General features: G+C 40.2%; 1 protein-coding gene across 1 annotated transcript in view; it reads right to left on the reverse strand.

Moving 5' to 3' along the window:
* Nucleotides 1-735: 735 nt before the first annotated feature.
* The window catches only part of cspg4 (chondroitin sulfate proteoglycan 4), a 72836-nt gene continuing 57320 nt past the window's right edge, over nucleotides 736-16251 (reverse strand). Inside the window, exons 7-11 of the mRNA XM_085165277.1 lie at nucleotides 8849-9047; nucleotides 8230-8361; nucleotides 6869-7029; nucleotides 4274-4451; nucleotides 736-3263 (exon numbers count right to left, since the gene is read on the reverse strand). Of these exons, the coding sequence (XP_085021403.1) occupies nucleotides 1447-3263; nucleotides 4274-4451; nucleotides 6869-7029; nucleotides 8230-8361; nucleotides 8849-9047 (2487 nt within the window). The 3' untranslated portion in view covers nucleotides 736-1446. The remainder of the gene's footprint in view (nucleotides 3264-4273; nucleotides 4452-6868; nucleotides 7030-8229; nucleotides 8362-8848; nucleotides 9048-16251) is intronic.

The following is a 16251-nucleotide window of genomic DNA, read 5'->3' on the forward strand; positions in this document are numbered from 1 at the left end:
TTTACCTTAAAAAAGATAAACGTCACAGGTCAGAGTGACCAAAAAATGCACATTAAAAAGAAGTTTCCAATGTACAGTAGCACTCCTCTTAGTTTTAGCATACATATATATATTTATAGATAAAAGTTGAAAATAACTTCTATGTATTCCACTTACATGTGGAATGCTTAAAAGCGAAACTAGCTTCCAAAGACCTCCTGTCAGTTACCTCTTTAATCAGCATAACCTAACAAGTGGATTGTTATATTTATTATTCCCAGTACAGTCCCAATTATTATTATAACCAATATTTTATTCATTTCATAATTGCAAACCCAGGAACTGGAAACTTCTCATTCTGAGATGACCTCACGTCCGCCTGTCGGCCAATGCGGATGTCTTAAAGTCCAGCATCACTGAAATCACGTCCTGTGGTTGCGGTCTACAGACTGTGTAGTGTGTATTTATGTGGTCAGTGCTGTGCCAGTCCAGTAAATATTTACAAGTATTTTGGAAGCATTTAGAAACTATAACATATGGCAGATGATGGCGTGACTCAGAGCTAAATCCAGTTAATTTTGTGTGCGCTGTCACAACAAGGGTTTGATTATAAACGCCTTTAAAATAAGCGTCTTTTCTCTGTAAAATTAAAGTCAAATCAAATCACGATGAGATTAAAGTTCTGCATTTTAGGGAAACACGTGTATTCAGTCACTAGATGGAAAGCTTGGTACAGCTTTTTTATTTGTGTATTCAGTACAGCAAGTAGACCGTTAGCTTAGCTTTGCCTAACTTAGCATAAAGACTAAAAATGAGATGAAACTCGAGACTTTAGCTTTAGTTCATGCTTTGATCATTGACATGCGATGTAGTGAAATGGTATCAGTCTTTTTATCTGTCTTTTTCAGTAAGAAAGTGAATGAAGGCGTGTTGGCCTTTAAACTAGATTTAACCCTGAGGTGCAAGGACCTTTAAACAATTAAAACAAAGAGGCAGTTTTCCATCTTCTTGAAAATATTACATTTCATTTTATATTAATCACCTAACACGTTTAGCTTTCCTGAACCAAGAAAATAAATCTGACCAAATCCGGGACTTGAAAATGTGTAACCGCTCACTGAATAATGTCAGCTTACGATAAATATGGAATACACAGACAGAGCACAACCTCAATACTTTTTTGCAAACATATGGCATGTTTATGTCTTAACGTGCGACCTGTGACAAAGAGGAATGATAAAACTAAAATAAATAGACATGGTCCGAGCCCCTGTAGATAAGAAACTGCCTCTTTCTTTGCCAATAAGTATTCAGTGTTTCATTGCCTGAGAATCTGTCCAGAGTTATGCTGAGTTGAGTAAAGGGCTTAAACAAAATTAGCCTCGTATAAACTGCTGCTTTTAATACTGAGAGGAATGATTTGAGGAGACTTCCCAACACTCCCTCTGTGTCCGATCTCAGAGTGCTTCAGACCCAGTACTGGTTCTTTTTCAAGGCCGGGTTTGTTGTCCGACAGTGCTGCAACAGCTCAGGGTCTGCGTCTTTGGAGTCCATCTTGGACATTGGGATGTTATTGGCTGGGTCAGTTTTGCGAAAGGTCTCTGTGGTGGCCACCTCGCCGTTTTTGGGTTTGGATGCTGCCGTCTGGACATTGTGCTTACCCGTCTTGTTTTTGCGAATCAGATAGTAGGCCAAGACAGCCGCCAGTAGCAAGAGAATGAGAATTACCATGATAGGGATGATAATAGGCCAGATGTTACTGCGCTTGGCAGCTTGTGGTCTTCCATATGAGCCAGATCCAGAAGCTGTAGTGGCATCTCCGTGGGGCCAGAGAGGGCTAACTGGAGTGACCCCAGGAAGATGATCAATGTCTTTGGAGGGAATCCTCAACAGAGTGACAGGGTAAATTCCAGAGGCATTGTAGGGACCGGTTTGGAAGGAAAACACACATTCTGCAGGAGGGACCCCGTGAGCTTTGAGCAGGAAGCGAGCCTCATCCTGAGTGGCACCACTAGGTGATCCAGAAGAGCCATTTAAGATTTCCATAGCTACACGACCCTCATCCAGGTCCTTTTGGCTGAACGACTTCACTGAGTCACCTGTGTTTGGGCCTCCAGACTTTACAAATCGAGCACCTCTCGGTTGCTGGATGACAGTGAACGTTGGGGTAACTTTGGTCTTGTTGGCGAGGGGAGTTGCATCTAGAAGCTTTTTATCCAGTTGGACAAGCGCACCCTGGGGTAAGAGAGGATCCCGAGCAATGTTGGCCAGAGGTTGCACAGTGATGTTGAGGACAGAGGAAATGTTAGCAGCCCGGCTGCGGGCTGTAAATGAAACACTGTCTCGGGGTGAAGTGGACTTGACAAAGCGGACACTGACTCGGCCTTCTTTAATCAGTTTCTGGGTAAAAGCAGATGTAGGCTGCCGGTCTACCATGACAGCGGCGTACTTGGGAGCACTTGTGATTTTATAAAGGATGTCCTCCTCAATAGGGCCACCAGTGCTGACCTTCAACATCTCTTCAGTCACTAAGGTCTCATCGTTGCCCTGCTTCACCTTGATCTCAGGGGCTATGTCAAGAAGCAGGGTGTGGGCCAGTACGACGATGTGCAGCATGTATGCTTCGGTTTGGTGTTCTCCATCTGATACTACGAATTCCATGACGCTATCTACAAGGCTGTTGTCACTGTAGAATCCCACCTCTCCACGATTGACCATCTCTTGTGTGAATTCAGAGATTGCCTCCATTGTGCCTGAGTCAACTAGTCGACCATTGCTAGGTGCTTTGGTCACCTTGAAGTGCACCTCATCTGGAGGACTGTCCTCATCATGAGTGTTAAGTTGTCTCTGGGTCAAGAGGGTCATGGAGCCTTGAAGAACCTCAAAGAGTGTTTCTGTGGTGACTAGTTCAGGGGGGTCTGAGCCCCTCCGTTTGATTGAGATGTTAAAGACTTCCTCCAGGACCACAGACTTAGCAGGTGAGGCCAAACTACGGCCCTCAGACTTAAGACGGGCTCTGAAAGCAAAGCTGTCAGACGAGTCTGCCAGATCATCATGGACATACTCCACCTTTCCTTGAATGACATCTTCTTGCATGAAGGACGGGGTATTACGGGGCAGGTCCTGACCATCCAGCATGATACGACCACGACCGGGGAAACGCTTAATTTCAAAAATGACATCCACTTCGCCTCGGTTTTCTTCTGGTAGGCTAGCCAGAAGGTTGGAAGCATCAAGAATTGAATCATCGATGGTTTTTCTGTGGCCCTGCACAATATCCAGACCTAAGCAGAAAAAACATAAACGAAGAGAAATGTTAAATTTAATCCAGTTGTTTTTTTCCCCCAAAGATACCTACTATTTATTTTTGTCTGTCTCCTGTTGATATTTAATTATGCAGGAGATTGAATCTGGAATACATTTGGAGAGACAGATGGAGCAGGGGTTTGTTGTTTTGTCAGCAACAGAAGTAGGGCTGACAGGTCCCTTTGTGACTTCAGACTCTTAATAGTAAATTACTGTAAAGAATAAGGAAGAGAATCTAAAATGAAGAACAAGCTGCAACTCACCAGCACATTCACCAGAAATAGAACTTTTTTTCTTCCCTACTCAGTAACAAATGCGTGGTTGCTGGGTGAATTAGAGTATTTTTCCAAAATGTCTGAGCACAGTTTTGATTTGAATTTTTTAACCAAAAACAAAACAACATATCCTAGAAATAGCATCTCTTTTTTGAAATGTATCACTAAACATTTATATGTATAGTGTGAGAATGACAAGTTGCATTCAAATTGTCACCGATCCACATTATTTGAATCTTTGTGCTCTCTCCAAAGATATCAGCAATTACAGCATTGCGCTGTATTCACCAACACATTCAGAGACTCTTACAGCACTTTGCAAAATGCCAGCTCCAGGATACAATAAAAAAAGACAAAAACTATTTTAAAGTGCTGCAGGAACGCTCTGCACTCAAACACGCAAAGTAACCCTTTTTACTTTTACAGCATACAACAATGTGTGGTAAGGATAAACTCAGCTAACTAACAGAAAAATACTTGAAATGTCTGTTTGAATAATGACTTCCCTGGAGTCTTCTAATGGTGCTTCACAGACGCAGACTCTCATCTCTGCTTCCTAACATCTGTGCACATGTATTCATAATATGTATGCTTTTGGTAAGTACCAGAGTGATCATTTAGGCAGGCTCTCATTTATCAGTGTGGCCTGTGAAAAAAAACATGCAATTTACTTAATTGAAAGTGTTGCATATGTCCCTCATTTCATCATTTACCTTTGTTCCTCCACAGCTGTGAGGAGATGTTGCTGTGAGCAGCATAATAAGACACGGTTATGGGCAGGATGTGATGGACGTCTGATGCTGACTGGGACGAGAGCTCGATGGAGTCCTTCACTGCCCAGAATGGTTCCTCGGGTAGCTGGTGCTCATAGTAGACCATTCCTGACTCCAGCTGTGCATCAGAGGAAGCGAAAACAGAAAGTGGTAAGTTGTTTCAAATAAAATAATTTCTTAATTTGGCGATCACTTCAAAGCAAGTTTTATTTTAGCAGATACTTTATTTATTTATTTCATTCCAACTAACTTTTGTAGAATCTGATAGAAATATCGAGGATTCATTGTCTGACATGTAACTGCAGTCAGTCACTTGTTTGCTTGACTAACTTTATAGGCAAAGACTGGTATTTTAGCTCGGTAAGATATTTTTATTTTTATTTATTTGTTTGGCTCAGCTCAGCTGGATTGCCTGAAGTCACTGTTGCCTCTTCTCTCTCTCCCTCTCTCTCTCTCTCTCTCTCTCTCAAACAAACACAGAAAGGTGCACATATGAATTTCTGCATGCAGGAAAAAAGCAAACACACGCTGCCGAATAACTCAAATCATCAAATGCTTTCGGCTTGACGACGTGTTAGATTTTCTGTCACAGTCCAAAAGGAGCAGTTTTCGGGGAAAGAATTTGTTCTCATGCTCGTCCAAGCATGGTCAGATGTCAAGAATGGAAATGAACGGATAGTCTTGATCCGACTGTTGCCAACACAGCTGCACGTGTGGTGCTGCTAAACTATCGACGCTGTGTGCCTCATAATCCTAAACCAAAGCCATTAAAAGCTAAAACTAGCATCAGTAAAGTTTCAATATTCCTTATTTTTTGTAATCTGAATATTTGGTTATACAATAATAATAATGCTAGAGAAATAAACATATACGTGGTTATGGAACAGCGGAGCTCTTTGGAATCAAGAACCCCACCCCGATGAAGGGTGTTGCCAAATTGGTTTTAGCTACAAAAAGCCAAAGAGATTTTATTATACTCAGAAATCCTTACTTTCTGCCCTTTCCATTTCTGCCCATTGCATGTATACTTAACAGTAAATAAGGTACAGGCAGAGCAAAGCTGCATACACCCACTCGTCAAACAATATTAAAAGGATTAAACGGATAACAAAGAAACAAAAACTCCTAACACCAGTGAGACATCACTAGCAATGATGCCCCCTGGTGGGAAATAAATGTTCATGCTTCACATGTTGTCAGTTTGAAAGAAAAATACATTCAGATTCAACAAACTGCAGTTACAGACATGAACATGGAACAAACAAAAAAGGGAGTTTAGACGGCATTAGACAGTAAAGCACATCATTCATGACTTTCAGAACTAATAACTAATAACTTTTGAGTTGCTTTCCTTATGAAAATACAGTTATTGCTATCATCATGAATATGCTTCCTATTTAAGTAGTAGATTACAATTAATTTTACACAAAATACCTATACATTTACAAATCATTCCCTATCTGGATCTGCGAAGATGCTGATAGGGAATGTAGGATGAGAGAAAGGAATGTGGATTGCAAAGTTATCTTCATATACATAAATATCTAAAAAGAGCATTATTAAATGCTACGTCCAGTTGAACAGAATCAACTTTTTGGAAGAGCGTTATTAAATTCTCCCCAAAACAGTCCAAATAAACCTTTGGAGATAAAGTTAGATCGGGAATCCTGAGGTGGAGAAGAGGGATAGTAGACTTACTGGACAAAAGATGTTGAACAGACAGGAGGAAAAGAAGGATACCATTCATGGATGGAGTGAAGGAGGACAGAGGGCTGGTGTGGCAGAAGAGGTGTTCTCAAATCTTGTTTGAACATTTGATAAAACTGGACAGCATTGTTGCTTGGTTAACAGCAACCGACACCACTAATTTGTTCCTTGGAGCCAAAGTACAAACTGAAACGTTTAGTGCCAGTAATCAGAGGGCTGTACAAGAGGCTGGTTTTCAGGAAGCAAAAACAACACCGAAAAATCAGCACTATTGATTGTCTGAGAACATTTAATACAGCAAGAAGACATTTTTTATGTCAAAAAGGTATGGGCGTATGCAGAGGAAATAAAACTGGACATAAAACAGCACAAGTTGATCCTGTGCTGCCAGCTTGTGCTGATAGGATTAGCTGTCTTACACGCATGGAAGCAGTTTTATGTCTTATATCTCCCATGTGCGCTTGATGGTCTGTGCAACAGATGAGTGACGTGCCTTTTACAGCTGTCACTTCTTAGACACGTGGACCTGCTATTAATAGTGATGTTAAATCTCAAAGTAAAGAGGATTTACTCTGGAAAAAGAACAGAAATACATATTTTCACTGAATCCCGAAACTCTAAAAGTAATTATTAAAAAGAGCTAACATTAAAGGATCTAACATACATTTTTGTTTCAATTTCATTTCATGGTGTCGATCAATATCTCCCTGCTAACATAAAATCATTTACAACTTCTGATAAACAGAAAGGAAAATGTATTAAATGTCTCCTAAAGGAAACATATGCCAGAAATGCATATTTCGCAGCTCCCGCAGAAAAAGCAATCACCTGTGATTGTGAGAATTGACTAATTTCCTCGTACTGGTTCCTGTCATTGGCCAGGATGAGTCTTCCCAAACGAGGCGGGCGGATAAGCGAGTAGCTTATCTCATTTCCATCCCCACTGGTTACAGCCCCCACATTGGCGCTTGTGATGGGCTGCCTTGTTCCTGTGAAAAGACAAACACACACACACATAGACAGGCGGTCCTCTGATGAGTGCTGATGACTCTACTGAATGTGGCCTCTTTTCAGTCTAGTTTAGCTTGTAAAATTACAGCCCCAAACTTTAGAGGTTACTTTAACTCATGTACAGGGCAGATGAGCTTCCTGATGCGGAGAGCATGAAATGTGTCAGATGGAGCCACGTTTTAAATACACTATCGTCTGATTGTTTCATCTGCTCAGAAGCACAAATAAAGGAGAAAGGTGCCATATTTCTGGATTTTAATGTTCACAAATCATCATGACTACTCCTGTAACCTCTCTGCTCTCTGTACGTGTGCAGCTCAGTCTGCTGTTGGTTAAAAACAAACCTTATAGAAGAGGTGTCAAACATGAGGCCTGGGGGCCAGAATCGGCTCGGCAAAGACTCCAATAAGGCCCACTGGACGAATGTGGAAAATGTGAAAGAGTATACATTTTGGACTCTTAACTGTATTTTCAGATGTTTTAGAGCCAAGTGATTCATACTACACCAAAGTAATTAAGTAACAAAAAAAAAAATGCCATGACAGAAATGTTCCTGTTTTTTCAGTCTGCTATTGAACAATCGACAACTTTATTTCTTACGATTTGAGCACAAATAATCTACTACAGCAGCATTTCTTTGTCATGTATAAAAACTGTAAACTGTATTGTTGAAACTGCAATGTCTCATGGATTAAATGCACTGATGAACTTCTTTATACTGACAGAAAGGGGTGTTTCACTGGCTTGATCCACTTAAGATTAATCATATGTGGCCCATGATGTAAAATGAATTTAACACAGACAGGAAGGCAAAGGAAATGGAAATAGCATGGACCCAGCAAGCTGTTACTGGCTGAGGGATACACACCCACCCACACGCTTCCTAAAGAGTGTAAGCCCAGAAGCATCCCAAACAGCAAAATATGAAAAAAGTAAGAAGATTACACCTCAGAAGTTCATAATTGAAAAATGTTGTTTTTTTAGGAACATCCTGTGTATTACACCTTAAATAAGTTTTGCACACACTTTTAATCTGTGTGTTATAAGCCTGACCAACATCCAGTTCTTAAAATAAATGTTGTTGTCGTAATAACTATACTGTGTGCGTGACTGCGCATTCATGGTTATCTTTCTATCATTGTCATCTTCAGAAGGTTTTTTTTTTTTTGGCATCTTACCTGGAAATACCATGAGGTTCGCCTGCGTTACCATGGTGATGGTGAGTGGCCTGGCTGTGACAACAAATTTGTAGAGAGGAGACGTGTGCTCGCCGTCTGTCACTGTGAAACTGAAGCTGCCAGAATCCTCACCTGGAGCAGAACAGATTGCACAGTTTTAACGGGTCACTTGTTAAGTTCGAGCTTTGAATCTGCTTTTGTTTGTTTGTGCCCCTTTTTTGTCTCTCTGAAACTTTATTGTCTTTACACTTGAAAAGGCGGAACATTGTTTAAAGCTTGCTACACCTTTATTGCCTTGTTAGAACGTAAAAAAACACCACATATTTGTCACAATAAGGTACAAATAAACATTATATGTACTACTTATTTAATTATTTTTTTTTACAACCTAGCCACAGTATATCTCTAGGGTTTAATTGGCCTATTGATCAATACCTACATTCTGATTACATTACAAGTTTATTGAGATTTCTGCTTGGAGAAACATAAAGACCTGTGTTTAAGCTCGTTGTGTTAGCAACACTCTGAGGTAGACGCAGATAAAGGTCACAGAGTAATCAGCGTGTCAGCGGAGATACAGCGTGATCGAGCACTTAACCTCTAATTCTAATGATCTCACCCTCGTGGACGAAGACGACCTCGCCTTTGTTTACGTGAGCCTGCGTAAAATTTAGGATCTCATCATCAGGCGCCTCTTTCAGTGCAACCCTCCCATTGATCGGCATTTCAACGTTGTAAACCAGTTCCTCTGCGGGAGTGTCAGCATCCTCAGTGCTCAGCATACTGGAGGTGATATCAGCTTCCTCACCAGCAAAAACCTGTGAAATACCAAAGACAACAGGAGAGAGAAAGACAGTTAAAGACACTTAAGGGGTCGGGGAAAAACATCAATACAGTATCATGATATTTTGTGCAGTATTTTATTTAATATACATAAATACATACATAAATAACAAATAAAAATAAGATAGATAGATAGATAGATAGATAGATAGATAGATAGATAGATAGATAGATAGATAGATAGATAGATAGATAGATAGATAGAAAGATCGATCGATCGATCGTAAGTACAAAAAGAAAACCCAGCCTATCCGTGAAACATAAAGCAGCCAGCTCCAAAGTAAGAATTTAAAAGGTTAATTATTTCTCCATGGCAGTCTACACACGCCTGTTATCAGAAGATGGAACACAGCAGTGCAGACTGAATGACTCTCCCTAGGTGGAGGGCCCTTAATGGACTTCTAATGGTCAGATGGCTGAAAAGAGCATTAATTGAAAGAAATGGGCCAGATCTCTAGAAAGACATTCTTAAATAGCTGGAATCAGTTGGGAGAGTGTGCTTAGGGTGCCTTGCAGTGAGAAGTAAATATCGATCTAGAAAGCCACTCACCCTTCAATACCACACTCCCTCTTTTTACAGACCCGGGATAAAGACCAGAAAGCCTCTGGGCAGAGGAAAAGAGGACACTTCGGTGGTAGATGTTAATGTGGTAAGTGTCAGTCAGTGGGAGACAGAAAGCAACAGATCCTAACAAAGCACAGGCTCAGTGACCAGAAACTGGTAATCGAACTGGGGAGGACACAATTATTGCCCTCTGAGGACAAAACAGAACATGTGATCACTGTTTAATACGTGAGGTCAAACCAGATATGCATTTCCTCCTAAAATGAAAATCATTCAGTAACGCAAGGATCACTTAGTTCAACTGATTCAATTCTGTAATTGCAAATTTCAGTGAGCTAAACAGCATCTCTTAATAAAAAAAATGATCCATAGTAGAAGGAGACTGGACACATCTGACTGGACCTGGTTTTTCAAATCTGTCTGTCAGTGTCACATAAAGTCTTGGTATGAATGTGTGTGTGAATGGGTGGATGACTGAATGTAGTGTAAAGCGCTTTGGGGTCCTTAGGGACTGAGTAAAGGGCTATACAAATGCAGGCCATTTACCATTTTACCATTTGGTATGAATTTCTGGGTGGAAGTGCAGATTAAGACACACTGACAAGAACACAGCCAAAGCCTGGAGAGTGTTTTGGTAAAAAAAGAAAAAAGAAAAAAATAAGACAAACTATCTCGATGGGATTCTTTTCTAATGAGGATACCACCAAAGGAGAAAAAAAGAAATAGTTGCTCAGCTTCTGTGACCGATTTCTCTGTACAGATTAATGGTGGCTGTTTATCAGAAACCCTGTTGCTAATGGACGATGTCTAAAGAGAAAACTGATGCCGCTCTTTCTGCTATTATCACAGCCACGGTACTAAAATCTTTTAGTAAAGTGTCTACACTGCTTTCACATCTTCTGTTTTTTCATGAGGATTCAAAAACACACCACCAAATATTTTAAGTAAGGCATGGCACGCAAACAGTTTCAGGTCTTAAAGTGGGATTTAGTTTTACTCTAATAGCAGCTGAAACTCCTAAATTAATAGTTAAGTTTATGCTGTAGGCAATTCACACATTTAAAACCAATACTGCTTTACGGTAGGAAACACTCTTAATGAAATATAAAGGATTATTTGCAACAGGATGAAGGGCCTGTGAGAGTGTAACTGGGTGCAGTGGTGCTTTTAGCATGCTCACACTGAATGTGGGAGACTACAGATGTTTAGCAGGTCTTCTGGCATAATACTTACTGTGCATGCTTACTAGGTTTGGTCCCAGGGTTTATGTGTTTCTCAATGGAGGGTCCTTTATGGGCTCATTTTAGTTTGGGTAACTGTTTGGATTTGATTTGTTACAGAGTTTGAAAATGTTGATTCCTTTTTTGATTTAACATACTAATAGTGAGCTGGATTACTATGAATAGTCCTGAGTTTTCATTTATGTCTTTACTTCATCTACATGATTTTTGTAAATAGTTTCTGTTTTATGATGTTTTGGGTCATGATTTTATTGTTATTCTAACATGAAATAGATTTATTTGTACTGTTCAGGTTGGTGTCTCGGTTTCAAAGAGTTACTGATACAAGTTTACAATTTACTCTTGTGGTACATTATAGCATATAGGAAAGCTATATGCTAACAATGCTATACAGCTGTATTTAAAACTAGGTTCTTTACTGCTGTTGTTTGTATTGACAACATGTAAGCCTATGGGGAATAATATATAAGGATTCTTTTATTATGACTTTGTTACAATAACAGGTCATAACCATTTAAATACAGAACAATTTCAGTACCTCTACAATCTCCCAAAGTGTTTTTCTTTTCTTCTGGAAAACAAAATTAAATTAATATTTACTTAATATTCGTTACAAAACATTCTAATGAATTCTGCTAAATAAAGAAATGAATTCCATATATGCACTACATAATTATGTCAAGTATATGGGTCTTGTCTCTTTGCTTAATATATGTATTTTGGCAACTTCCTGGTTTTATTTTGAAAGTTTTTTTTATCATGTTCTGGGTTAGTTTTGCTTCCTGTCCTCCCATTTGCTGGACTTTACATTAAAGGCTTCTGTTACTGATGTCATGCTAGCTCATGTGTTCACTGGACAAATTAAAATTACATGACTGTCAATAGAATTTAAGCAATCACAGGCAGAAAATCATCTTTAGTAAGATGTGTACAAAATAATTTGCCAATCAAATCTATTTTTCTCCATATTCTCCAGAAATGTGGCGCTGTTGCAAATATCAGGGAATAGATGTTGAGGCAAAACCTTAAGACTCATCAAGCAATCAACATCCCTGGGGCCGCATTGTCTTCCATTTCCCAATTATAGATGTTTTCAGAGAAAGTTTAATCTTCAGTTCTGAAGCTTTTGTCTTTTTAAGTGCTTTATGTCACTTCTGGTTTTTCACATACCTCCAGAGTTCTGCAATATAACAAATGTTTTATGAAGTCTATAATTTAGTTGCCTTTCAGTCCACTGCTTATAACATCCCACTCAATTTGACACTCCATCAAAGCCCTTTCAAAGCCCAGACTGCATCAAGAGTTCAAAGCTGTGATCCATCATTATACACTTACTGCTTTTTCTGTTGCTAGATTTTGTCTTTGTTGCTCTCAAACGATAATGCTTAAAAAATGGTGATGAGCGCAAAGATAAGTAGGCTTTGAGTCAAAGATAAATCAAGAGTCCCATTCATAACAAAAGCCCTATGTCTATATGTCTAATCTCAGTGTCGAGCGGCAGAAAAGACCAATATTTGTCCCTCGCATAATAAAAAACGCATTTAGAATATGCAGAAGTCTATTATTAACAAAGGAGACATAATCAAGAAATAAAATAAGACTTATGTTTGCAACAGATAAAAAGGAAATAAAACTGGGGTCATTTCATGTGAAAGTTACCCATGTGTTGCGTATTTCTGCGTTGAAACATGTGCGTGTAGAGTCAAACAGAATTAGCACCGACAGGTTCATCTGTAGTTCAAAAGAAGTTTTGACACCTCGGTTAAAGAGAACCCAAATTTATTTGAATGGTAAATGTTTTTGAAAGTCTAAGTTACACATAGTTATTGCTTCAAAGGCATCTATATGAGTATATGTCTACTCCTTGGAGAGCAGAGTTGGTTGTTTTGAAGCAAATATGTGGCAAAATTTGGAATAATGCCCAAACTGTCAGCTTGAATTTCATGAATTTTGAGCCAAAAAAATCTACTAAACATGTATCTCACACTGTGGCACCACTGGCACTGCTGGCTGAAGTCCCTGCAGAGACTGAGATTGTGACTGGACCTGGTGATTTTTTTTTTGGTCTTTTCACCATAGAGGTTCTGGACTAAGAAAAAGGTCGGACAATAAGCTTACATGTGTCCAGTTCCTTGATGAGCAAAAACATGTGTCGCTAGGTTGGTGCTAGTTAGAACCGACAGCTCTATCACATCAGCGTACAACAACAAACAGGAAAGCATTTTATCCTCGCTGTTGCAGAAACCTGCAGAGATCTTGTGATACGGGGCTTTAGAGGAGCTCGTTCTCCTTGGGGCAGTTTTCTTCTCACGGCCTGCAAAAAAGCACAGTCTGATAGTTTGTCCAGGGGCACACACTGATGGTGGGGGAGTGCAGACTAACCCAAACGTTCCCAGCCAAATCTGGACTCTGTCAGAGAGGTTTGCAAGTGGATTGCCTTAAGGCAGAACACCCACTTTTCCTCTTTGCACCATGGATGAGACAGCTGCTCAGTGCATGCCCACCCCTCTATTTTAGCCCTATTCTCGCAGAAGCCTTCGGTGTACAGTATGCAGACATGAGTCAGCTGAAAATAGCACCACCCACCTGGACAATTTCTCAGCTTTGAGCAGCACTGCAGACACATTTGGTGTCCCATCGTTCAAGCTGAGGGGACAAGCTACTGGCAATTATCTGTGGGAATAATCATGTTAATGCTGAAAACTGTTTGCTCGACAGCAGCCTAACACATCCTCAAGAAAAGCTCTCAAGTCATCTAAAGCCCAGGATTTATTCACCTTTACAAAGAGATTGCTGTTAAATGCCAGCTCTTATAGGAACTAGGTTTAACTAAGGTTTTCCAGAGGCTGACATGAGAAGCTTTCCTGTTGGTCTCCAGCAGGATTTAGTACACAGTTAGTAACAGTTTTTTCCCTGTTTCCCATTCAAATGTTTTCTTGTGTTGTCCAAGATCCATCAGATGCTAATTAAATGCTGAAATGTGTACTTTTTCACAAAAAGGTATATGTTTGCTAATGGCAAACAGAATTTACACTGTTAGAAGGCTGAGCGATGCTATTACAGAGCAATTCCCGGTCCTTTACACTAGATGGCCACATTAGCCCATTCTCAACCACAGCCAATCTAGGACAGGTAATCTGAAAATGGTCTCGCAAACTGATAGTTTATATAACAATCAATGCATTTAGCACCTAGGAGGACGGGCCGCAAATTCAATCTGATTGGAGATAATGGCTGGCATTTCATTTTGAGGGAGTAATGAAGTAGCTGCCATAGGCAAATGACTTTGTTTGCCAGTGACTCAACATCATCCTCTAAACGTCTGAGACTCTGAGGGGCGCCAGATGTTTGCAGATGCATCCAAAACTGCCTAGGCATCATGTTTAAGTACAAATCCACCAGTGTGTTTGTAATTCTATACTCGGGAGCTAAAGTTGACAGCGGGAATAATGCTATTTAATTTCGATTTCTCCTCCCCTCGTCCAGCCCATTCCTCTCAGAGATACAGGTTAACTACATGCCCTCGCTCCTACTTTGTGTCGTAATGAGAGATTAAACAAAAGTACTTAGCGAGGGTAATGAGGCTATCACTCAAAGTCAAAGTAATCTTGTAAAATGTGAGAGATGCAAAAGCAAAATAGATTGGCAGGTAGAGTGAGGCGCTTCTGCACAGAAACACAGCAAAGTCAGGCGGAAGCAGACGAAGACAGACAGGGTTTAAATTCTAATCAAGACCAGCTGTATCCTGCAACACCGGGCCAAATGTGATCAGACTGAGCAGAACCCGATCACGGTCGTGTTAGTCATCATGTCTACAGAGGTCACTACACACACACAGAACACACACACACACACACTTCCTGCTCTAAATCAATCCAAGTGCCACTGGGCCAGCCCCTTGCTCTGTGCGGGTTAGACATCCACATATTATTATGTTACATTCTGCAGCCGCAGCAAAGGAGTCGCAGGGATTGGATGCTGCCCTCACTCTGCCAGAAAGCCGCGGTCTCATCGACCATCTTGGTTTTCCAAAAATACGGGTTGCCAGGGAGACGAGGAGCCACAGGCAGAGCGGGGAGGGCTGAATGACACAGTTGGTTTCCAGTTCTGTGAGCTGATTACTGTCGACTTTTTCCGACTGCGTGACTACTCCTGCTGTAGAATCTACGTTATTCATCACCCTAAACGTTTCTTTCATGACTGACGTAAATCAGTTTAAAAGCTTGCCACAAACTCATTATAAGCCTTCAGCAGAGTCATTCAAATATACACCTTTCTTCTTACAACATAAAGTCCTAAGAATTCAGTGCGGAGGTGTTTCGTTCTTTGACAGTCTGCCACTACCAACTTATGAAACATTATCCAAATCGCTGGGGAGAAGCAAATACGCACGTCCATCAAACTTCTGTGGTTGTTATGCTGTAATTTCACTTGGAACCCAAGCACAACTTACCCCTCAGAAAAGTGACAGTAAAGGATCAAAATGGAAAATGTAGACACATACTCAGAAATGTATACCTGAAATTCTGCCTGACGCTTTATAGTGGGCACACAGTGGTGAATCACTGCCCTTCTATTGTAACGTGACTTTGCACAACTTACATTCTGAATTTTCACTTTATTAAAAAAGCAAATACTCTTAGGGAGACGGTGCATGTCTGAGATCTGTATAGTTCAGACTCGATGTACAAATTCCATGCATTCATTTGCCTTACTGCATGGAGAACATTTTATATGCAGGTCATACAAGATTCATGATTTTGGACTGTTACTGCGGCTGAAACTATAGTGTATGGATGTGAGAACTGTCAGCAAAGCCTACACATTTCATTCAGAGAAGATTAATCTATCAGCTTCTACAGATAGATAGATCTGTCTGTTATTTTGTTGGAAAATCAAACTAAATGAAGACTAAAGCACAAAGCACTATGGGGTAATTCTGCTAAATTGACCGCCTTTCAGCATGCCAGAATCTCATCAACCGTTATAAAGCCATTAATCTGTCATTCTTTCATATTTTGCGCGGCTTGAGCATCATACCAGAGTTTGAAGCAGGTGGTAATGCCTGTAGCCTGTCAATCACGCATGCACGAGTCAAACTAGGTCTCTCTTCCTGCATACTGCAGCAGAGAGACCAAATACATACACTTTCATCTAATAACTTACTCCAATAATGTTTGAAACACTGCAATAAACATGCGCTCTTTTCTCTTTCACAGGGATTGAAAGCTGGTGGTCAGCTTGAATTGTTATTGGGTAAAATGTACAACACTTTATAAGCATAAGGGAGTTTCAATATGTTAACTTTTCTGGCTTGATGAGCATGTGGGAGAATTGGTCACCTATCACACGTTCATAAGAGCAAAGTATTAC

The sequence above is a fragment of the Neolamprologus multifasciatus genome, chromosome 7 (genome assembly GCF_963576455.1).
Source record: "Neolamprologus multifasciatus chromosome 7, fNeoMul1.2, whole genome shotgun sequence".
Lineage (NCBI taxonomy): Eukaryota > Metazoa > Chordata > Actinopteri > Cichliformes > Cichlidae > Neolamprologus > Neolamprologus multifasciatus.